Here is a 24,376-nt window from a genome sequence, read left to right as displayed (position 1 = left end):
TAGCAATGAATAGACAAGAACACATTTGTAATGAAAGCATTCTAACATAGTAGGAAAACAAAGATTATGCTGATTTCACATCTCTTCAGGTAACAATCTAAGACATTTTAAAACATCCAGTTACACACTCTTAGTTCTTTTTCTCCTACTTTCCTGGCCACTCCTTCTCAGTCAGCCTGCTTTGCTAGATCTTCCTCATCTTCTCTACTTTTAAATGCTGAGTGTCCTAGAGTTCAGTACTTGACCTCCTTTCTATCTACACTCTGAGTGAACTCCTACAGTCCCATGGCTTTAAATACCATCTATATGTGATAACGTGCACATCTCTATTTCTAGTCCCAACTTCACCCTGTAAATCTAGAATACCATATCCAAAGGCCTACACTACATTTCCATTTACATGTACATATTCTTGCCTCAAGGCCTTTTTATTTACTGTGCCCTTGGCCTAAAAACCAGATATCTGCACTGACTGATTACTCACACATTTCAATTAGGTCTCATCTCAAAGGTCACCTTATCTGAGAAGTCTTTTCTATCTAAAGCAACACTCTGCAAATCTGCTCCTAGCCTTCCCCCTATCACTTATCTATTGTTCAAACTAAAAACCCAGGAGTTAAACTTGACTCTCATTCCCTTCATATTCCATATCCAATTCAGTCCTATCTAGTCAACCTTAAAATTATAGTTGAAATCCAACCACTTCTCTTTCCCTGTTTATCACTATTTTCTTCAAAACATTTATATTCAAATGTTGATAACATCTATGTTCAATAAGAACATCCGAAGTCCTTGGTTTTCAAAGGATTTAGCTTCCTGGGGGGGAAAAAAATAAAAAATAAAAAACTGTATACATAACTCTGTCTCCCCAACTAAACCATAAAGTCTTAGACCATGTATGCCTTCAATCTGCTCTGCATTATCCTTAGCACCCAACAGTGTGCTCTGAACCTGACAAACACTAATAAAACTCTTAATCATTAACATCTTAGAAGTATAGCTTACCATCATCCTCTCTGATAGGTTGCTTTATTAATGTTTCCAGAGCACTACTATAATCTTCTAAAATCCAATATGCCATACTCCGAAGAAAAGGATCATAATGCATATTTATATTCAACAAATTGAGTTCATTGACAGGAGAATCAATTCCCAAAACTTTCTTACGTAAAATAGATTTGTATGTTGCAGATGTATCAAATTCAGATTCATAGAGTCTTGCTATTACAAGAGCCAACTGAATGTCATTCAGTTTCTCAAGACATACCTTCAAAAACAAGAAATATTGTTTATAAATAAGGGTATCTTTCATTTTAAGGTAAACTCAATTGACTCACTAATAACTAGATGAACACAAAGTTTTATTAATATCTGAAATCAGTGAACAAGGATAATAAACAAAACATATGCTGCTTGCTTCAGCAAATCTACTTGACAACATTTATGTTAATTTACCTGGTAGTACTAAATACATATTTGCAAAAATAATTAGCCTCATGAAAAAATACTGAATAATTCCTAATAGCATCAATTCAAATGACATACTTTGTTTTATTCTTGAGCTTTTACCCTTCCCATCCACCTCAGCAGACTATAATGTTTCCAAATCAAAAAGATGTTTTGAATCACTTGACTGAAACTCTGAGCAAAAGGGCAATTTGAGACAGAAATGTTACATTTTAAATATTTATAACTTTTTGTAAGGTTTACTTAGAAATAATTAGTTAAAAATTTGCTAAGGTTTGTCAACTAAGACACAGCCAAATATAAGTCCGAATATGTTTAAAGTGATAGGACAAATATTTTATTTTTTTAACTTGTTCATAAATATTCTTAAGAGTCAGATCAACTACCTATCTCTACCAACCAACACAACCTGGTTAATTTTAATTCTGTATAAATATCATTCAAGGTAAATGACAAAATTTTAAAGTCACCATTAAATATTACCAGTTACTTTAGGCATTAAGCCTTGTGTTAGTTCCACTATACTTGAGTTGAAATTAAAAAACAAAATTGAAACCATAAAGAGCTTAAAAGGATGACAACGCTATTTTTTAAAAAATTCATTCATTACCTCAATTGCATCTCTGAGGCAACCAGCTAAAAGAAAAAATGCTGCCGAATGTTCAAATCTTTGTTTTCCTAACAAAGAAAAAGCATTCTTTAAAGCTGCTTTACGCCATCTCTCATCCTCAAAATTGTGTCCAAAAAACTGTGTCATCTTGGAATCTTTTTGGGATCTATAAAGAAAAAAGTTTGAAAATTTCGGAACATAATGTTTCTACATCAAAACCAATTGTTATAAAGTTAGCCACTTAAAAGTTAAGACTCAAAAGAAACATGTACCAGTTCATAAATTACTATACATCTGCTGCTTTTCTGAGCAAAAATAACATTTATGGTAAACATTTACTTTTCCATATAAATTTCAGAGATTATTGAAAACATTCAAACTACAAAGAAACTACATTAACAGCACTGTGAGAAATTATTTTTAAATCTATACAAAATATATAATTTATATTAACTTCTGTGCTATTTTACCATTTATACTTAATCAACTGCCTTTACCCCCACTGCCCAACTGAAGATGAATTTGATGATAAAAATCCAAGGAATCTGTCCTGAAGCAAAATAATCCTAAAAGATCTAGTCTCTTAGAACTGTTTGATACCATGATTTTCCCCCAAAGGTTGCTGAACATATGGATATACCTAGAACTGAACCCCAAACGAACAGTGAACTATTTATGGTGATCACGTTCACCAAGTCTAGCTGAGAACAAGTGAAAGAGAAAAATTCTAAATGACCCTAGCTCAAGAATGGGGTCAGGGCCCCTAGAAAGAGGGTGGTTTGGAAGGATAGCCTGGTCCAAGAGCTCCTTGATAGGGCAGAGGGTAGATGTATTTTCAAAGCTCCATCAATTCATCTTCTTCCCCACTCCAGATAAAGTTTCTGGTTTAGTTCTTTGTTCTACAAGAGCATCATGAGAAGTTATTAAAATAGGCAAAAAAAATGTTTTTCTGGACTGATAAACCTAAAAAAAGCTAATGTGCCTCATCAAGATTCTTCTGCTCTGTAACCTGGGCTTCTTTCACATGAAATCTCTTAAATACAAAAATAACTAAGAATCCACATGAATCACACTAACAAGAACAACAAATCTTTACTTCATACTCTATGGAAAGTTTTTCATTTTGAAGCAGTTTTTTCACCTACCTATATAATCCCCAAATCACAGCTTTTTTTTTCATTGCAAGGTAAAAAATGGCAGCATCTAAAGGATCATTCTTTTTATAAAAGGCTGCTTTGGCTACCTATAATTAGAAAATATTGGTCAAAATTTCACAGTAACAGTTTTTAAGTAAACAAATACTTTCCTTCATATACAAGACTGTCATACATTCTCTACTTAAATGTTCAATAAACTAAAAAATATGTGTATGAACGCATGCATGTATATGTAAATTTATTAATTTATTCATTTATTTTATAATTACAAAAGTAATCATGGTGGTGGCCTCCAAGATTACAAAGAGATGGAAACAGGACTACACTTTTCATTACAAGCTCTTCTGTACTGTTTTATTTTCCTAAATGTGTATATATATTATTTTCTATATATCAATAAAAAATGCTAATATATCAACTAGCAATTTAAGAATTAGAATATAAATTTTTAAAAATTATGCTATTTTGAAATATAAAGACTATTTAAAAGCATTTTACTGCTTAAAAAAAAAAAAAAAGAGTAACAGGAGAGGAAATATGGACTATCATGTAAATAAACATGCAATATATATTAATTCATTTTTACACCAAAATAAAACACTCACCTTTTCTATGCATCTGCGTAAGATGCGGGTATTCCGGACCCACCACCCCACACCCATAGCTCTAAGTTCAGACCATGTGGGATCATCTTTCTGCATTGCTGGCAACATGTTCAGCAGTTCTTCTTCTGCTACTGAATGAAAGGCCCAGGCAAAATGACTAGTAGACAGGCCTGAAGAAATATCAAAAATAATGTTTATAAGAAATATAAATATGATTATTAATGATGATCAGAAATGCGTGTTCCATATTTGCAATATAAACGCCTAAAAGTTTATATAAGACTCACAGAGTTATAACTGTTTGGGGTTATAATTGTTTGTTGGAAATATAAATATGATTATATAATGATTATCAGAAATGTGTGTCCCGTATTTGCAATATAAATGCCTAAAAGTTTCGGGGCTTCCCTGGTGGCGCAGTGGTTGAGAATCTGCCTGCCAATGCAGGGGACGCGGGTTCGAGCCCTGGTCTGGGAAGATCCCACATGCCGCGGAGCAACTAGGCCCGTGAGCCACAATTACTGAGCCTGCGCGTCTGGAGCCTGTGCTCCGCAACAAGAGAGGCCGCAATAATGAAAGGCCCGCGCACCGCGATGAAGAGTGGCCCCCACTTGCCGCAACTAGAGAAGGCCCTCGCACAGAAACGAAGACCCAGCACAGCCATAAATAAATAAATAAATAAATAAAAATTGTATAACTTTAAAAAAAAAAAAAAAAGTTTATATAAGACTCACAGAGTTATAATTGTTTGGGGTTGGAGGGAATATGGGGTTTTTTTCTTGCTTCTCCAAGTAACTCAATCACATCAATATTTTCTACAATGAGCATATATTTTCTATAATTAAAATATATTTTTCTAAAAAGATAAGGAAAAACGCTTATGGGCAAATGCCACTGTGCTGAGTCTTTCTATTCTCTAGTATGTCTGACATCCTTTGGTCAACATTTGTTGTGTGGATTTAATTCCATGGAATCAAAAAAGCATCAAGGAGACAGTACAGTTGGTGAACAGAACTTAGGACTGCAAAAACTCTGGAATCATAATGAATGCATAAATTAAATTCTAGCTCCACCCAAACTAACTATATAACTTTGGGCATGTTACTTAACCTCTTGATTCCTCAATTTTCTTATTTACAAAATGTGAATAATCATGGCACCTACCTCATTACATTGTTGTGAGGATTAAAAGAAATAATATAGTTAAAGCATTTGGGATAGTACCTAGCACATAATAACTTTTATTACCCCATAATAACTATATTAATAAGATATTTTTATATTTATAAAGCATCATTTACATCAGCAAGTCTCTCAACCTACTGGCCCACACATGTGTTTATCGTTCAGCTTTTATTTTGCCTCTTCACATTACATTTTGTTTAGTATTACTGAATTAAGTATACGATTAATTATAAGATGTGGCTTTGACTTATACGAATATATGAACTCAAATTTTTAACCTAGTATACAGTGCCAAGGAATCTGAAATGCCTACTATACCCAAGTCTTTGGAAATAAAGAAACTAATTAAGAAACAAACAAACAAACATCTATGCTGTGAATGGACTGTTATTCTAAATTATTTTTAGATTCCTATTATCTTTCAACCAAGTTTAATAATTTTTCATAAATAAATAAATACATAAATACATAATCTGACTTAGAATTTTAGCTTCTCTTTTCCAAAGCTAAATGCAAAATGAAAGGAAGGAGGAAGCAGAAAGAGAAAGAAAGGCAACAAGAGACGGAGACTAATGAGCAGAGGTTGACCTGTAGAGTCCCAACACTGTTTAAACCTTTAGATCCAATAATCCTGGAAGCCAGCTCTATCTCTTAAACTTGGGGGGCACTGAGTCAATAAATATCTTATATTGCTTAAATTATCTTAAATTTAAGTAAAGTATTGCTATTACTTTGGGAGTCCTGACTAACAATATAAAAGTATCTGAAATGTTATTAAACTATTATCTGAAATACACATTAATGTTAACAGCAGTTTTGGGGGTGGGTGGATTTTTATTTTCTATGTTCTGTACTCTGTTTTGTAAAACAACTAAAATTGAGTATGTATTATTTCTATAACAAAAATTGTATTCAAATATTGGGGAAAAATGAATTTAGATAGAAGTCAATTAAAAAGGAGAAAAAAGAAAATTTAAGGAAATTAAAGAGAATGAAACAATACTAATTGGTCTTTAATGTATAATGAATTTGAAAACATTACACATAATATCCAATTGCCTCATTTCCATTTCTTCATTAGCTCTTTCCATCTACCAAAAGAATTCCAGTATTTTTAAGCAAAGAAGATGAGATGAAAGCAAACATTTTTAACATAAATTAAGGAAATTCAGAATGTGTCAAACTTGTCGGCATTAGGCATTATCGTATCTGGGCAAAAACAAACTTAAATGTTCTTAAGCCTCTCTTCTACTCGTCTTACTTCCTTTTACTAGATTACTGCCAAAATCACCTTGGTGAAGGAGTTGAGCTCGATAAGCTGGAAGAGAAGTTGTAAGAAAAGTATGAAGTCGAACAGCCAAAAGAAATTTTAAGCCACATTCATCAAGAGTTTCTCCACCTATAAAAAAGAAAAAAAAAAAGGTATTTTTACTTGTAAAAACACATTTCATTAGCAAAACACAAGTAAATGCTAATAATTCTGGCAAGCAGGGTATGTCACAGCACCAAATACAGGGACAAAACATTGTGAAACTGACAAAAGTTATCAGTCTAAATATTATCTAATATTTCTTGTTCCTATACAATTATACATTACAGAAAAACGTTGTAGAGTTAAATAATTGAAAAAATAATAAAGAAGAGAATGAATTGACTCAGGCTCTCTGACATATTTTTAATAATATAATCTCCTCTGACATGAATATTTTAATTTAAATGTGACTCAATTTTAAAATAGTTTAACCTTCTCTGTAATATTATCCATATTGATTCAAGTCACATACCCATTCCAATAACTGCTAACACTGGAAGAAATGGCTGTATGGTAAGGAGGCTTGATTTTTACTTTAAATGAATAAACACTTGTAATACAGTCACATCAAAAAATAATATCTACTAATAATATTTCATGTTGCAATTCATGACCAACTTATTTTTTCTTAAAGTTTTAATTTTTATTATTGTTATTCTTTTTTCTTAAATTTACCCCACATTTTCCTTTCAAGGGGTGCATCCTACTGACTTATATCTGGTGCACAATGCTAGACTGTTAATCAGATCTTATTTGAAATCTGACGGGAATTCTACAAATTTATTCATAACTCAGGAGATTAAAAACAAAAAATGCTCATTGGGTGAGGAAAAGACCTAATTTTATTAGGCTTGCTTGCTGCTATTCTAGGAAGGAGTATACCTTAATGTTAATTTTTTTTAAAACCTCAATATTAAAAAACCCAAATTAATAGTGAATTATTACAATGTGAAAAATAAATAAAGAAAGAAAGCACCTTTTATTTTGGGGTTTCTAAAGTAATTATTTATTAAGAATGTTAACTTTTGCTAAACTCAAAAGCAGTTAGTTGGATTCTTAACTTTATTAAGTAGACAGGTAAAAATGACTTGGCATAATGAATCTTTGTGTACTTTCTCAGAGTACTATGATTTATGGGATAAATAATATATATTCAAGTTAAAACTATTGTGAAAGCAACAATGATGATTTTAAAAACCTTCATGGCTGTCATTTTTACAAAAATTATTTAAGATTATTTTCTGTGAAAAAAATAAGTAAAAATATTATCATCAATTTTTCCTCTAATCTTACACCCAATTTAATTTTACCTTGGCTTCTGTCTCTGCTTTCTCCAATATCAGTGCTGGTAGTTGCAATTGTATCTGCTAAAGCCATCAAAGACATCTGCTCCATCCGGCTGAGTCCTGGTAAACTAGAATGAAGTAAGTGGCCAGAAAGAACCTGAGCATGCTCAGGACCAAAGTAAGTTGGACTGTATTGTGAAAGGTCAATAACCCTGGGCTTTGTATTTTCTTCATCTGTCTTTAACACATGACTATCAGTCATTAAAGCTGACGTCTGAAAAAGCTCATCATAACTTTCTTTTGACAACTGGTTTGAGTTATTTAAGGTACTCTGATTACTAGATTTCTCCAAGGATGAGTAATAGCTATCATCATCTGCTGCAAGTAAGGCATATAAAGGAAGTGGAGGGACAGAATCGATTTCTGTGTAATCTGTATTTCCACTCTTGTTGAATGCCTGGGGGTCTCGAGTAGTACTTCCACTAGCACTGATGGTGAGAGACCTAAAGCGGCGCTCATGATTAGATTCAGCTTCATTCAGAGCCACAACTTCCCCAGCAATGCACTTGACAAGATGTGACAAGATGGCTTTTGCTCTCCGAACTTTGCCAAGATCCATAAGTTCCAAAAGCTGCAAAGGATGGTACTGAGGTAAAGTTGGGGAAAGAACATGAGCTGCTTCAAAAAGACCTGAATCTTCCATATCCACAGAAGGATCAAGCGCAGTTTTCTTTCCACAGATTTTCTGTGCAAGACTGGTCATGGATCGAGTCAGGGTTTTCTTTGGAGGATGTAATCCAGAACTTGATGAGTTACTCTGTTTTATTAAACTTATTATAGATGGAGCGCTCCCACTGTATGAATCTGTTGTAACAGGTTCTTGTTTAGAAGATGGCTGCCATTGGGAATATACATGCATTTCACAATCCATTCCTACCACCAGGATGCCATCCCGGACCCATGATAAAGAAACAGGAAAAGGTGGAGCACCTTCTACAGAAGAAACCAAGTCCACACTTCGTAACAGTACAAATTTAGAAAGAGGCACAACTTTAGTACTTTCCCAGAGAGGAAATGCCAGGCTTTCCTTACTCGTCTGTTCTTGTACATTGCCAGCCAGGGGTCCATACATAAAAAGTTTTGATCCAATTCCTACAGTCAGAATATGAGAACCATCTTCTCTAGACATCCAATCTAAGTGAACTAAACGCTTTGTGTTTGATGTGACACTCTCTTTACTGGATAAATATACCTCTTGTTTATTATAGGCCACTAAATTGCTATCAATACTAATGCCAGAATCCAACACTGTATTTAACTCATCTAAATGAACTGTCTGTTCAAGGACCCAGCATGAACCTCCTGTAGACTCACATTCAAAAATACTTACATGCATCACAAAGTCCTGAGAACATCTACTATTAGACGTAGGCTGCTTATATGCTACTGCTAAACGATTTGTGTGTGCACAGCTGACTTCTATAGGCCTACCAGGTACAGTTATACTACTATTGCTCTGCAGTCCATCTTCAATAAGTAACGGCCATTCTTCCCAAATGTATATAAGATCCATTTCTCCATTCTTTGAAGTGGCAGATTCTCCATCTGTTACTCTACATCTCCAGAATCTTACTTTCTCATCTGAGCATGAAGTTGCCAATAAATAAGGAGCACTGCATATGGGATATATGGAAGAAGAACTCAGATGTCCTAAAACAAAAATAATCCATTAACAAAACGTCAAATTTGGTTAAATAAATCTGTTTTCTTGTACTAAAGGTTTTAGTCTTTTGCATGAACTAGTGTTAACAACATGACAGTCAATATTTAGCTTAAGGATCAGCAAGATCAGTAAGACGCTTTTAATGACGTCAAAAAGGTACATAAAAAGGACATTATTACCAAAACCTAGAGCTGAAAGAGAACTCCGTAATAATTTATAAGTAAGGACTCTTGACTAAATGTGTAAGTATCTTATGCTTAAATCAAATAGCTAGACTAAGGCAGAATCAGAAAAGCTAAATTCTAGTCCTGGTTTTCAACCCAGCATTCCTTTCACAACTCTTTGCTAGCATTATATATTGTTATAAATCTTATTTTAAAGATATCAATACATTTTAAAAAATTTGTCAATATTCACTGGCTACTTCTCTATAATATTTTTTAATACAATTTTTTGAATGGCTCACGCTTACCTAAGTACTAAAAGGGTCCTCCATGATTGAAGTGTATTTCATATAAATGACGCTGAGAAGATTCCTAAGTGGGACATACGTTTGCTTGGGCTTAATGTAATTACACACTCTTAATTTCCTAAATCAGGGGTTGACAAACTTTTTCTTAAAGGGTCAAAGGTAACAACTAGGCTTTTCTAGCCACAGAGTCCCTGTTGCAGCTACTCAACTCGGCCATTGTAGAACAAAAGCAGCCATACACAAAAGTAAACAAATAGGTGTGGCTACGTTCCAATCAAACTTACTTACAAAAAGGTAGGTGACCCATAGTTTGCCAATCCCTATCCTAGACTATTAAACATAAACTGCTAATCGTAATACAGAAATGTTATACGGAACATTTATTATATTTTAAAAGCATATTTCAACATAAGTTTTTCCTTAAGTCCTCAAGGACTTGGCAGTACTGCATAAGGACACAATTAACATTGTCCATTAGTTTCTCTGAACTGAACAGAGAATAAAGAGCTTACCCTTCCCAAAAGTCTCGGTTAAAAAAAAAATTCTCAAGACTAGGAAAAAAAGCTTTTATGACATGCTACTGTTTCTGCCAAACAAAACAAATTTCTTCTTTTGCCCTAGGACTTCTTTTTTCTTCCAAACTCAACTTGCGCCAAGGATTATTTTTAGAAACATCTTCAGTTTCTCTTAGATCTGCCATATAGTTTTTTTTTAATAGAATTCAGTAGTGAAGATTATACTGTTCTGGCTAAGGATAACAGCTCTTAAAACTGTGTCAATACAAAAGTCATTCTATTTCAAACTTTAACTTTCCTTGCATTGATGCCTCTTTTATTAAAATATACAAAAAAAACCCAGAATGTAAAAGTTATCAGGACGCTGTTAATACTCCTGCTAACTTCACCAATTAGAAAAGATTAAGTACCTGATAATGTGGCAAACTGAAAAGCATTCAAAGTAATTAGTCAAAAGTGGTAGACAAGAAGACCAAAAACCCACACTGTGACTATGAAAATGAAAGAACTAGGTGATAAAAAGATGGATTTTTGTCTTGGTTTTCATGATACCCTTGATACCTTGATCTTTTGTGTACACTGGAATCACCTGGAAGGCTTGTCAAAACAAGACTGCTGGGTCCCACCCCACAGCTGGTGATTTAGTAAGTCTAGGGTGTGGCCCAAGAATTATTATTTCTAACAACTTCCCAAACAATGCTGATGCTTTTGTTCTGGGGACCACATTTTGAGAACCACTGCCCTAAGGATAAAGATGACAAATATATATATCAGGAACTACACACTTAGAATCCTTCACAGCACAGAGCTCCAGGCAGCCAATACCAGCATTATCAAAGTTGGCAAATAAGGTGCAACCCCATTATGATCTATGCCCTGGAAACTTTCGCTTTGTCTTCACAAAAGGGTAATAAAAATCTGTTTTGGAAATCAATATTTAAGACCACAACTGGCTGACAAATGCCGGAGTCATCTGAAAACGTAATGAGAAATTTAAAATTTTAATTTAGGGTACTTAAAGATATTCTTTCCATTTCTGTTTCTGTGTAGATTTAAAAAGTGGGAGTTGCACCTATTTTTAAATACACAGTAAATACTCATGCATTATGAAGTTTGATTAGTCTCTTTTTACAAAATTTACACACCTGCTGATGGCTTAACACTTATTATCTCAACTCCTTCTGGCAAATGCAACTCTTGGCTATAAACCATTTCTGAAGACAGAGTCAACTTGCTGGTACTCTGGAGATTTGCTCTGCAAGCCTGATACTTCTGTGAAAAAGGGGATAAGATCTTCTCTGGAGAAGAAGAATAATGTTCTTCTGGCTGCCAAACTGCTTCAGATATTTTTGTATCTACTTTTTCATCTATAAAACATAAAAAAAGAACCAAAAGCTGGGAGAGAAACCCTATAAACATTACAATTGCTACATCTTATAATCCAAAACTGCCTTATAAAAGACAAAAAAGTTAACATATTAATATGATGCTTTACGGCAAGAAAATCAGAGAATTGTTTTCTTCTTAATTAACAGAATAAACTATAATTATCCTTTCTCAGTAAAAACAGCTTTTAAAAATATCCACTGAACTATCTAACCATATATAATTTGTTAACCTAAGCCTACTTAAAGTTTAAAAAAAAAAAACAACTCACCCAATGAGACAGGAATGGACTTCAAATGCAAATTCCACATGTGTAACAATGAATGGTTGTTTTGGGTGCACTCTATTACAATTAGGTAGAATTTTTCCGAAAATCCATTAGGTGAGCTGCCTGTTGGTATAAATGGTGTATTTCACTACTAACATGGAAAGCTGAGATAACTTTATATATTATATAAACATTATATCAATTTATCTTTGCCTAACATACTCTACATTTTATTTCTCATTTCATGAAAAGTTTTTCTTTACCTGCATCAGATAATATTCTGTCTCTTCCTAGTCTTTTCTTCTCAAGGTTATTCAAAATGAAGTCTTCTTGAAAAACATGAAGCAGCTGGGTTTTTCTGCCTTGCTGAATGCAAATAAATACTAATGTAAGTTGACATACATTTTTATTTACCTAATGCTAAGTGGCCAGAAAAATAATACTTACAAGTTTGGTAATGGGATCTAATGCAATAATGCATCCTGGCCTGGCTGTTGACTGTTGACTTACGATGTTAAACACTGCACCAACATATTTCTGTTTTTGAAAAAATGGATATCTCCTTTATTAAACAATTAAAAAAAATAATAACAAATGACATAATATTTCAGGCATAACAGACAAATAATAAATAAGTTCAGGTGAGACTAAATAAATTCACAAGTCCCTTTCATTATAAACATTTTACGATTTTACAAGGCAATTTACACAGGAATGAATAGAGTTACAGCTCAGCTGGTGCAGAGAAAACCAAAAGCAATGCTTGGTAATTGTAAAGGGGAAAAAAAGTGTTTTATATTTATAAGTGTGAAAGACTGACTTCAATCTCATGGAAATGTTCTAAGAATCAAGGTTTTTTAAGCATTAATTTTGATAAAGAAAGCTAAAGAAACAAGTTAACATACTATTTACATATGCTGATTTCTTGAGCCACTTATCTGCTGACTGCTCTAGTCAAGCTCACATTGTTAAATTCAATGTTCATCATACTTGATCTATCAGCAGCATTTGATTCTGTTGATTACTCCTTCCTCCTGGAAATAATTTTCTTCATTTTGGCTTCCATTATACGCCACACTCACCTCACTTTTAGCAACGGAATGCCCCAGGGTTCAATCCTCCTAACGTTTCTACTTTCCAGCTATAGTCTCTCCCTCAGTGATCTCACTCAGCTCCACAACTTTATATTCTGACAACTACTTATTTTCTATCTTCAGACCAGGCCTCCCTCAAAACTCCCAGAGACTAGCTTACTAGATCTCCTGGATATCAAACAGGCATTTCAAAATTAACATGTCTAAAGCCCGGCTCTTGAATCTCCCTGCTCCTCAAAATCTGCTGTTTAGGGACTTCCCTGGCAGTCCACTGGTTAAGACTCCACACTTCCAATGCAGGGGGCGCAGGTTCAATCCCTGGTCAGGGAACTAAGATCCCACATGGCGGGCAGCCATGTGGCCAAAAAAAAAACCCAAAAACTGCTATTTATACTTCTCATCTCAAGGCAAACCTTGGGAGTCATCCTCTTTTTCTCACACAAACCCCATATCCAGTCCAATCCTTACTATTCAATGTTCGAAACACATCCAGATTTGACCAATTCTTATCATCTTTATCACCACCATCTGCTACCATTCTAAACCCCTTTGATTCTGTCCTAGACTACTGTAATAGCTTCCTGAACTGGTCTCTCTGATAACACTTCTGCTTCCCATGTCTAATCTATATCGAAACCAGAGTGATCCTTTTAAAGCCTAAGCCAGATCATATCACTGTCATTCTCTTCACTAGTTTTTATGTCATTCAGAGTAAAAGTCAAAGTTACTCTCAATACAATCTGGCCAGGCTCACTTTCTGACTTTATTTTTGACTACTCTCCACCTCACTTATTCTGCACCAGCCACAATGGCCTCCTTGATGCTCCTTACATACCAAACATGCTCTGGCCTCAGGATCTTTACACTGGCTCTTCCTGAAATACTCTTCCCTCTATATATCCATATAGGTAGCTCCTTTATCTCCTTCAGGTCTTTACTCAAATGGTACCACTTCTGTGAGGTTTTCCCTGACCAGCACTTTACTTGGCACTCCCTACTACTTTTGCAACATTGTTTCTCTCCAAAGTATTTATTAATATATTTTTACCTTTTTTCTATATTCTTTCACTAGAATGTAAGCTTAGATTTTTGTCTGTTTTGCTCACACCTAAATTTCCAGCACTTAAAACAATTCCTGAAAAACAGAAGGCCCTCAAGAAATATACGTTTCTACTATAACACTATATATGTTTTGAAAAACTTTTGTGTTCTGTAAAACCATGCCATAAAAATAACAGGGAAAAAACAAGATTGGAGCAGACCACTGACACCTATGCAATTCTGTAACCAGAGCATTAACAAAGACATTAATTGATGGTTGAGAGGACAGTTTGACTCTCCTAAACAGGAAGCTCAGTATGGCTGAAAGTTACCTCAGGGCATATTTAAAAACACAAAAACCAAGAGAATGGAAATACTGGCTTGTTGGAGGTGCTGAGACAATGCAGATGGTGGGTTGCTATTAGTTGGGCACAGGAACAAGTGCCCTCTGTCGTAAGACAAAAACTTTGCAACGGTGTTGAAAAAACTCCTGCCTGTAGTGCAACCAAGCTGAAAGCTCTTTCCTCTTGGTTAAGATTAAAAATCCACTCCTGTTATTTCAACTTCCCTTGCCTAGAAAAAAACCTGCAGATGAACCAACATAATTCCACATTATACTGTCAGTAGTCCCCATTTATCTCTGAGCAAAGAAGTACAACAAAAACACATATTGTAGGACACTAGACTCTACTTTTGGAATGAATGAAAGATACGGTTTCTTTTTAAAGGAGGTTAGAATCACTGTAAGAGTACAATGCAAATGTGAAAAAAATTACTAAAAAAATACACATTTTATTACAAATTATGTCATAATTCTAGAACATGCCCAATAAGTATAAATTAAGTATCTAAAAACATATTATATTCTTAGCTTCAAAAGCCATTTACTTACAGAAATTTCAGGATTGGAAAGCTCATATAGAAGTTTCTTGGCATCAATAACTGCTTCATATAATCTCAGATATTGTCCATCACTTGCTACAAAGCATGCACTAGGAGAGTTGCAGTATGCACCTAGATGTATTTTAAAAACATTTGAAATTTAACTCTTAAGCAATAATATCAGAAAATCTCAAGTTCTTAAATAAAAATCAGAATCCTTACCTAGACAATAACTGGGTATAAGAGTGGGCAGCCATGCCACATTGGAAAATGCAGAAACATGAAGAGAATTAATCCGGGCAAGCTCAGAAACACCTCCAGAAAAAGACAATGGCCCAACTGGATCAACTCTCCAAAGAATAAGCTCACTGTACACTGCATTGGGATCCTGAAAGGCCATGTCAATAGTGCTTTTATTCTGTTGTGCCAAAGAACATTCTTCAATATTCACAGCACCATAAGGTTCCTTTTGGTTATCAACATCTGGTGTCCTTAATGCGTTATGGTGTGACGTTGTCAGCAATAATGGTAATACTGAGTGACAAGCTAAATCATTAAGATGAAAGCGATGACCACAATATCTGGATTTGTGGGAAATACTGAGAACTGTAGAAAAGGCAGATTCCTCGGCAAAACTGACAAGCCATTGATTCAGGGAGCCGTCAGCATGCTTTGAAATCATCATAACATTAGGGGTAAAAATGCTTAATTTTAAACTATTAGTTGATTTACTGTGACCAGAAGATATAAGCATTGACGTGGAACGTGTCAGGCTGGAAGTTTTTTGTTTCCCTTGCTGAATAGCCAAGTCAACATTCTTGGTACAGGCATACATTACTATGCTTTTACAGAGAGAGTTTGCATCACCTGTGGGGAAAGCTACAGGAATTCTGGAAACAAAGGACACCTAGAAGTAAGAAAGTGAGCATTAGAATTCATGAAATTATATAAAGAGGTTTTACAAAACAGTACCCACATTTAACAAGAAGTGGCTCTCCAGAGATCATAAAAATAATACCTGTACTTGACGAAACATACCAGGCTGGTATTCATCCAGCCAATCCACATGCCAAACCAGCAAAGAGCCATCCATGGGATGAATACTGAATAGCATGTCTGCATTTTTACTCCATTCAGACAGAAGTACTTCAATCTGATGATCAATGGCAGCTGATGGTAATGGTACAAAACTTGAATGTGGTACCAATTTATCACTGCCCAATTCCTTCTTTTCAAGATTTATTTTCAGATCATCAACACCGTCATCGATCTCTATAAGCAAAAGGGTTCATGAACCAAGTAAATACAATCAAGCTACTACTAAAAATTAAGAAATATCTTTACAAATGCATTCAAAATGAAAAACGTAAGTTTTCATATAAACAAGAAATGGGGTTCCCTTTAAAAAATAACTTTGCTCCAGGAATATAAGGCCACGGAGTTAACTCAGTACTCAGAAGGCCTATAAGGCTGATTCAGTGGATTATTAGTAGAAGGACTAATACTAGACTGGAAAATAGGTAAACTGGTTTCTAAACCCAGATGTACCACAATTAACTACTTAGAAGTAAGACACAGTACTTCTCTGGACCCTAGTTTTGCTCACGTTAACATGAGGGAGTTGAAATTAGGCTGAATTTTTAAAATATATTATTGGAATGTAATTTGTATTTTCTTCATAATGTCAGATTCATAAAACCTAAGTCAACCACACTAGCCATCCTCTAGGTGTAAGCATTTATAACTGATATGAAACCCTAAAGAAACTATTTTAGAGAAATACATTTTATAGTGCCTAATTTCCAGATTTTCTTCAACACATGCCAACTTATTAATACAAATAAGTATGTATATTCTGACCTCTACAGCCCAGCCCCTATTCCTGGTTAGGAATACAAAGCCTTTCTTAAGAGACTCTCAAAAAATGTTAGCTTGTTTACCAGATTTTAAAAATTAGTCAAGACATAAAATCATTAAGAAAAAGAAAAATAACTCAACAGAAAATTAGGCAAAAGGCACGAAGAGGCAAACCACAGACGGGTTAACATAATTCTGCTCAATTTAACTCAAGAAAATTCAAAGTAAAACAAGACACCATTTTGTCCATATCAACGGCCAAAAAATAATAAAAAGATCCAGTGTTGGCAAGGATGTGAAAAAAGGATATCTGAATATACTTAGAGGGAACATATACTGGTAAAACATTACTAGAGGGTAATCTGACAGAAGTTATTGAAATTTAAAAATGCTTTACACTATGCTAATTCCCCATCCAGGAATCTACCTTACAGAAAAATTCACACAAAGATGAAGAGATGTGTTACTGTACCATTATCAGTATATAGTGAAAAACAATTTAAATCAATTTAAATGGCTATCATCAGAACAAATGCTTAAGTTTTCTCTTGAGTCTCTTGACTCAGGAGCTGTTAAAAATAATGAGAAAGAAAAGTGCCCGTTACTGAATTTAAAAAGCAAGCTGCAGCACACTATTTTCATTGAAAAATGAACTCCCATAGTACAACTTTTTAAAAAAACTACCTTTATGCATATATTTGTGTGAGCATAGAAAAGAATAAATCTGGAAGGACACTCATCAAACTTAACAATATGGAAACTTTATACATGCCTGTATTGTTTAATTTTAATTTTTTTTTTTAAAGGGGAACGTGCAATCCTGTAATTAAAACAAACAACAAAAACATTTTTGATTTCTCTCTCTCTACTTGACTGAGGCTGAATGCAAACCTTAAGGCCCTAGTGTACTGCTCCTCAAACTTTAATATACATACAACTCATCCGGGAATTTCATTAAATTACAGATTCTTGTAGCTCCAGGTGGAGCCTGAGATTGTACATTCCTAATAATGACAATGCTGCTAGTCTGCAGATAGTCCTCTAAGTAGCAAGACCCTAGTGGCTGACAGAAGCGTAAGTATGGAGAAGTCCAAGTCCCTATATCATCATCAGGAAAGAAGCCACCTGGAACAGGAACATCTACATTGGATTATTAAATGAGCTAGTCCAAATTTGTATTAAGCCACTGCAATTTGAAGGTTATTTCTAACAGTAGCTGGTGTTACCCTAATATAAAAATCTTTGCTATTTTAAACAAAACTTTATAATTTTTATCCTTCTTAAAGCTTTACCTTCATCAGATTTTACATCTGCCTGATTAGAGTCTTCTACACTCATCTCAGAAGATGGTTGCTCAAAACTTTTTCTAAGTTGTTGTAAAAAGACTTCCATGGACAAAGAAAAATGCAATTCTTTATTGTTTAGCCAGTGTACCACAAAAGGTCCACTCTTCTCTTCATTTTCACTTAGACTCAGAGACGTAATAGAAGGAAGAAGTGGAATGTCTATAAAGAACAACAACAAAAAAAAATATTAAAACTTCTATCATGCTAGCATACAAAACATCCATGTCACTTATTTTTATTATTTACTGTTACATTTATCTTTAAACCTCTGCCATACATTGTATTTAACCTATAAATAAGACTCACAATATAATGGCTCACACAATTATTATTAATGAAAACAGACTTAAATGGTAAATTTAATACACTTACTGTAAAGGAAATAAAATTATACATTCTACATTATATACCGTAACTTATTTATATATACATATATACATTTTTTCTATAATTTAAAAAAATATTCTCATTAAGAAATATGTCTATAATTTGCAGACATGTTAATAGGGTAGTCTTCTTAATTAGTATAGAAACTTTGGTTAGAAATATATTTTAACCTGATCTACCATTAAAAATGCCATCATTAGGTTGTCAAAGGAACCAGTGATATGTTTATCTCAACAGCAACAACTTTCTTTTACTTAACAGACTCTCATATTAACTTTTTTCATGACCTACCTATCTAATTCTAAGATAGATACTTATTTATTAGCATCAAGATTGAAGTTAGATAGTATGAAACTGAGGTTCCCTTATATTCAAGAAAAGCATTCAAGACAAGCCAACTCAGCTAAAAAAAATTGTTCCTTGGTATTACTTTTGAAATCATTGCTAAGTATACTGAAGTACAAATTCAGAGTGAATTGTGAAAAATGACAATCCTAACTTAATAGAGGTAAAGAAAAATTTGTCTTTCATTATTAAATAAAATCCAAATCTAGATCATGCTGGTGTCTGCTGAACATTATAGGCTGGAATGGATTCAGGGAAGGTAGATAATTTTCTCCAGAGCAAATCTACTGATTTTTTTTAAAAGGAAATATAAACAATTTTAAGTATTTGTTCAAACACCGTCTATTGCTGGACACCAATAGGAACAGTATTATAGGGGATGAATGGTAAAAGAAAGGATAGAAGAATCTTTTTCCTGGTGGGAGGGAGGGAGACGCAAGAGGGAGGAGATACGGGGACATACGTATATGTATAGCTGATTCACTTTGTTATAAAGCAGAAACTAACACACCATTGTAAAGCAATTATACCCCAGTAAAGATGTTAAAAAAAAAGAATTGTTTTTCTGTCCCTTCTTATTGGCGTTGGGTTCTAAGAGTTGATGGATATTATCTAATCCAAGAGCTCTGTTTTACTCTATATTCATTAGTATAATTATTTGATTAATATTTATCTATCGCCTACCTAGTTATATGCTTCATAAGAGCAAGGACCACACTGTTTTGATCACTACTGTATCTCCAGTTCCTACCACTATCTCCAGTTCCTATACTGGCACAGACTAAACACTCAATAAAACCCTTGAGGGGCTGAACTGCCAATCTCACTGTTCCTAGGTAGATACACAATAGTGTTAGGGTTTGAAAGAGTGTCCCCAAGAAAACTAAATGGGTAGGATTTTCTGATTTTCAACTTACAATCAACTCGGAAGAGATAAGCAATGCCTAAAGCAGATCACAGGCCTAGCTGTTAAGTACACAAAACTAGGGGCTTATGCTGACTTTTAGCAGAAGCATTCTGGCTGAAAAGATACTCACATTTCCTTTGCCTCCTGACCTCACTCAAAGAATCTGATAAAGTCATTTTTTATGAGAAATCTTCATGGAAAGCGTATAAGAACTAGAACTAAGAAAACATGGTATTATGAACTCCTCTCCTGTATCATTTTCCATTGATGGACAAATAAGTGAAGCCATATCTGAGTTGAGCCTTGCAGGAAAGTCATTCTAACAGACCTAATTTAGGGAAAGGAGTTCTCTCACAAGATCTAATATAGCTCCTAATATTATTATTTTGCTTTGATTTTCCCTACATGTATGAATTTTTCTTAGGGACCTACAATCTAAAGAAAGGTTTTAGAGTTTTCCTTATTGGAAGGTAGTCAGGGAGATGTTACACAGGAACTTAGGGTTTCTTTTTTTCATAATACCTCAGCCTTTTCCATTAAAGTGAGAATTCAAGCTTTCTTTATTCTCAAAATATTGTCCTTTACTCAGCAAAGACTTTCAAAATTATTCCACTGACCTAGAGTTGCCTCTGGATACTATAAGCGCTGACAATGTACGTTTTTTGATAAGGTAATAATACAATTTCTTAATAAAAATAATTCAATATTCTCCCATTTACATTTTCATGACTCATGGATTTTGGATTCTTCTAGAGCTGGGACTGTTGTTAACCATATAAAATTTTAAAAATCAGCAAATACTCTTTATCCCTACCACAGGTATCTCAGCACTTTTTAACTTATCAAAGTACTTCTCACTTTGATTCAAGTAACTAATGGACTGTATTTATTGCTATGTTTCTTGAAGAATGCAATACTGTAAATCCAGTGTGTTATATGGAAATAAGTTATGCTTAATTTATGTTTAAGAATATCTCAAAATACATAAAAACTCATCAACAGTGGTTATCTTCTGGGGAGGAAGACTAGGGTGGAATAGAGGTAAAAGGAGGATTTTACTTTACATTTCCTGTACAGATGGCATTTATCACGTGCAAATATTATTTTTAACTTTTTTCCCAGTAATATTCTAAGGTTCCACTTCAAATGCCCCAACTGTGGCCACTTGGTTTTTAAACTCACAGAAAATATTTACTAAAATGATGAACACTTCAGTCTTCAAATTCATAGATAAACCCAGGTATTCTAGATCTTTCAATCTGTTTCATAGTACCTATTGACTACAGAGATAAGTTTCTTAATTCTTCCAGTTATAACTTCTGCATATTTCTGCCCTATTTCTGAAATGGCTCCAAAGATCAAGTACGAAACACACTGGTTTCATTTGAACAACTATACAATAATTATAAACTACTACTCTGAGGTGTTAACCTCAAATCTCAACTTTTGAATAAACTAATACAGAATCTCAATGACTTATCAAGATCTAAAATTACAGACCAAATCACAGACTTAAGAAGCAAACAAGTAAACAAAAACTTCTTTTTCTATAATCAGTGAGCTGGCTATAATGAAAAGTTAGCTAAGAAAGTCACCTACAATTTTTTACTTACTAAAAAAGTAAAAGTATAACTTATTGGTTATAAAAATCAATCTACTCAATTTGAAAAACATTTTCTGAACAGTGCTTTATTACCCGTGGCTGGGTTGATGCTGGCTGCAATATGAAAGTGGCAAAGTGCATTGGCATGCAGTGGAGTGTTCCTGTGAACGTGATGAGGATCTTGCTGATGTGGCAGGTATCCAGTATGTGCTACAAGTGCAAGTGATCTCCTCCGACCTCTACGAAAATGTTTCAGATTTACCTGTGAGAATAAAAACAAAGTCAAACAATGCAAAACAAAGTAAAACTGATGCCTATATTGTCATAAGCATATATGTATAGGTTACATAATGATTGTTAGATAGTACATATATCCTATTTCAGATGAGTTTATAGGTACAAATATCTTGCAGTATTTTTGTACAGCAAACTTGAAACCTGGAATAAGCCTGGAACTTAAACTGCTTGACTCTTCTTTTAACCATCACACAATACTTTATATTTTTATTTAATATTTTCTAAGAATTAATTTCCTAAACTTAAAAAAAGTTTACAATGTGTCTGTGGAAAATGATGTCCCTATGTATACTGTTCTCTTTGTATCCTCAGTTTACTTCCTATGACCACAAAGCACTGAATAAAACTACCATCATACATTAGGATGATATTTCATAGTTTACAAAGCACTTTCACAGAGATCATCTCGTTTGAGCCATAAGGCAGACAATGCAAATATTGTTATTCTCATCTTTCATATGATAAAATAGTTTATAGAGAACACAAGGTCACCTAAAAGTGGAACAAAGGTCTTCAGATTCCTGGTCAAGGACTTCTTTCAACTATTATTACACATAACCATTCTATCCAGTGGTTGAGTCTCTACACAATATATACTTAATTATATTCTGTGTCACTAGAATACTATCTAAATTTGAGAAACAGTGGTTCCATATTCATACAAAACATTCAAAGATAAATCATTTTTAGGTCACTTTCTTGTTCTCAATATTAAGAAAATAATAAGAAGAATCTGCAACTAGTCTATGTTGAATTAGCTCCAACACCAAAAACTGACTTTTACTTTCCATTCTATAGTAATTAGTAAGGTAAATAATTCAAGTTCTTGGAGATCTGGAAGATAACAAATGTAGAACAGAATCTGATAAACTACTCTAATCATTCCTGTAGTTATGACAGGACGAACACCCCAAGCTCTAAAGAAAGAAAAATAATAAATTATTTTTACAGTCAAATCTTGGCATTCTCAGATCTTAATTTACGTTATTTTAGCTAAGTCAAGTATAATCATCCTTTTGTTATCATCAGTTAACCTAAGGTTAACTTTGTAATTATAGGCAGTTTTATGCTAGACAAAATCCTTAAGAATACTTGTTGAACCCAAAAAAAACCAAAAATTTTCTCAGAACTGTTTTCCTAAGACATATATGTTTTTTCATAACTATCCATGACTTTGAATATTAATTAAGATGAATGTTACAAAAAAGGCCATGTATGAAAGATTTTAAAACTTGTAGGAAATAACATCTAACAAAAACACTCACATCTAAAGCATTTTGAACTCGTTCTTTACTGGAAGCATTTCTCTTGAAGTTATTTGTTAAATTAATTGGTTCAGTCCAATGGTTGCAGTCACCTCCATAGAGCAAACAATCATTTGGTAAAAATGTCTCTACCCAAAGACGACATATGTTATCTTTGCAGCAAGTCAACAGTACATTACATACAGAAGCCCTAAGGAATAAAAAGATTTTAGAGGCAAAAATATAAATTTCCCACAGTATTACATTCTACAATGTTTCTATAATTATTTAAATGCACACAACTAAGGTATCAATGAAGAAAATGTCAATATATATTTATGTAATGTATTTAGTCAAAGCCATTACAACTGAGTTGGGTATTTGATTTCATCACAGCAAATGCTTGCTAACCTATTCTTTTCTGCCTGGAACTCAGTAGTTCCTAGTTCAGTAATCTAAGATTCTTCTTACATCTAAAGAACAAAAACTGAAATCATACCATACTCGCTCAGTTAATAAACAAGGAAACAACCTGACTTCTTCTATTAAAATTTTCTGATTTATTCAGTGGATGTTTATTTGAATTATTTCACAATGCTTCCTTTTTACTTCCTGTAAAGGTACATGCACTTGTCACTAATAAGCTAAAGTAACCAGTACACTTACCCTTTCCTTGCCTAACATATGACAAAAGCAGTCAAGTGCAATAGAAAAATTCATGATTTTTTAGTCACCTCCTTCATTAGTCATTTTTGACTTTCAGTGAATTTACTGTCTTGCCACCCCACAAAATAATAACAAAACAATTACATATATGTTAATAAATCCCATAAGCATCAAGAGCTCAAAGGCTGAAACCCTATTAACAAAGACTACCTTTCTACTGGATAACCCAGCAAATTAAAAAAAAAAGAAAGTTGCAATATCCTATAATAGACACTTATTCAAACATATCTGATTAAAAGAGAACAATCAGTAGAAGGTTTCTATCAAGTAACCCAGTAAGTTAAAGAAAAAAATTAAAATATTCCGTAGTAGTCACTTTTTAAAACAAACGTATCTACTTGATTTAAGAAGAACAATAGCAAAGGGGAAGAAAAGGGAGAACAGCTTGCTTTGTCTTGGTAGCTCTCTCCTTCAGGTTCCCTCCTCTGTTGTAACACCTCCCTCCCTTCCCCTCCCCCTCTAGGTATACTCCCCTACTTTTCTCCCCTTTCCATCTACTCTCTGGGCTTCTCTCCTTCTGCTTTCTCCTATAATTCTCTGCTTCTCAGCCTCTCCAACCCACCCTCCCTTTCCACCTCTCCTACCTCTCACCGCTACCCCCCTCCTAGGGCCCCTCTTTCTTTTTACCTTTCCAAACCCTCTGTTTCTCCTTCCTTTCCCC

The 24,376-nt window shown here is 33.9% G+C and overlaps 1 protein-coding gene across 2 annotated transcripts in view; it reads right to left on the bottom strand.

Moving 5' to 3' along the window:
• The window catches only part of DMXL1 (Dmx like 1), a 131,063-nt gene that overhangs the window by 72,716 nt on the left and 33,971 nt on the right, over positions 1 to 24,376 (bottom strand). For both annotated transcript variants that reach the window (XM_068535756.1, XM_068535757.1), the window contains exons 8-23: positions 23,011 to 23,200; positions 21,542 to 21,710; positions 18,153 to 18,365; positions 16,022 to 16,275; positions 15,226 to 15,910; positions 15,014 to 15,135; positions 12,434 to 12,523; positions 12,250 to 12,352; positions 11,990 to 12,109; positions 11,478 to 11,699; positions 7,647 to 9,332; positions 6,316 to 6,423; positions 3,840 to 4,009; positions 3,223 to 3,320; positions 2,078 to 2,243; positions 1,006 to 1,267 (exon numbers count right to left, since the gene is read on the bottom strand). In XM_068535756.1, the coding sequence (XP_068391857.1) occupies positions 1,006 to 1,267; positions 2,078 to 2,243; positions 3,223 to 3,320; positions 3,840 to 4,009; positions 6,316 to 6,423; positions 7,647 to 9,332; positions 11,478 to 11,699; positions 11,990 to 12,109; positions 12,250 to 12,352; positions 12,434 to 12,523; positions 15,014 to 15,135; positions 15,226 to 15,910; positions 16,022 to 16,275; positions 18,153 to 18,365; positions 21,542 to 21,710; positions 23,011 to 23,200 (4,658 nt within the window). The remainder of the gene's footprint in view (positions 1 to 1,005; positions 1,268 to 2,077; positions 2,244 to 3,222; positions 3,321 to 3,839; positions 4,010 to 6,315; positions 6,424 to 7,646; positions 9,333 to 11,477; positions 11,700 to 11,989; positions 12,110 to 12,249; positions 12,353 to 12,433; positions 12,524 to 15,013; positions 15,136 to 15,225; positions 15,911 to 16,021; positions 16,276 to 18,152; positions 18,366 to 21,541; positions 21,711 to 23,010; positions 23,201 to 24,376) is intronic.

Source organism: Eschrichtius robustus, chromosome 2 (assembly GCF_028021215.1).
Source record: "Eschrichtius robustus isolate mEscRob2 chromosome 2, mEscRob2.pri, whole genome shotgun sequence".
NCBI classification, from domain to species: Eukaryota; Metazoa; Chordata; class Mammalia; order Artiodactyla; family Eschrichtiidae; genus Eschrichtius; species Eschrichtius robustus.
This window is presented reverse-complemented; position numbering and strand designations above follow the sequence as displayed.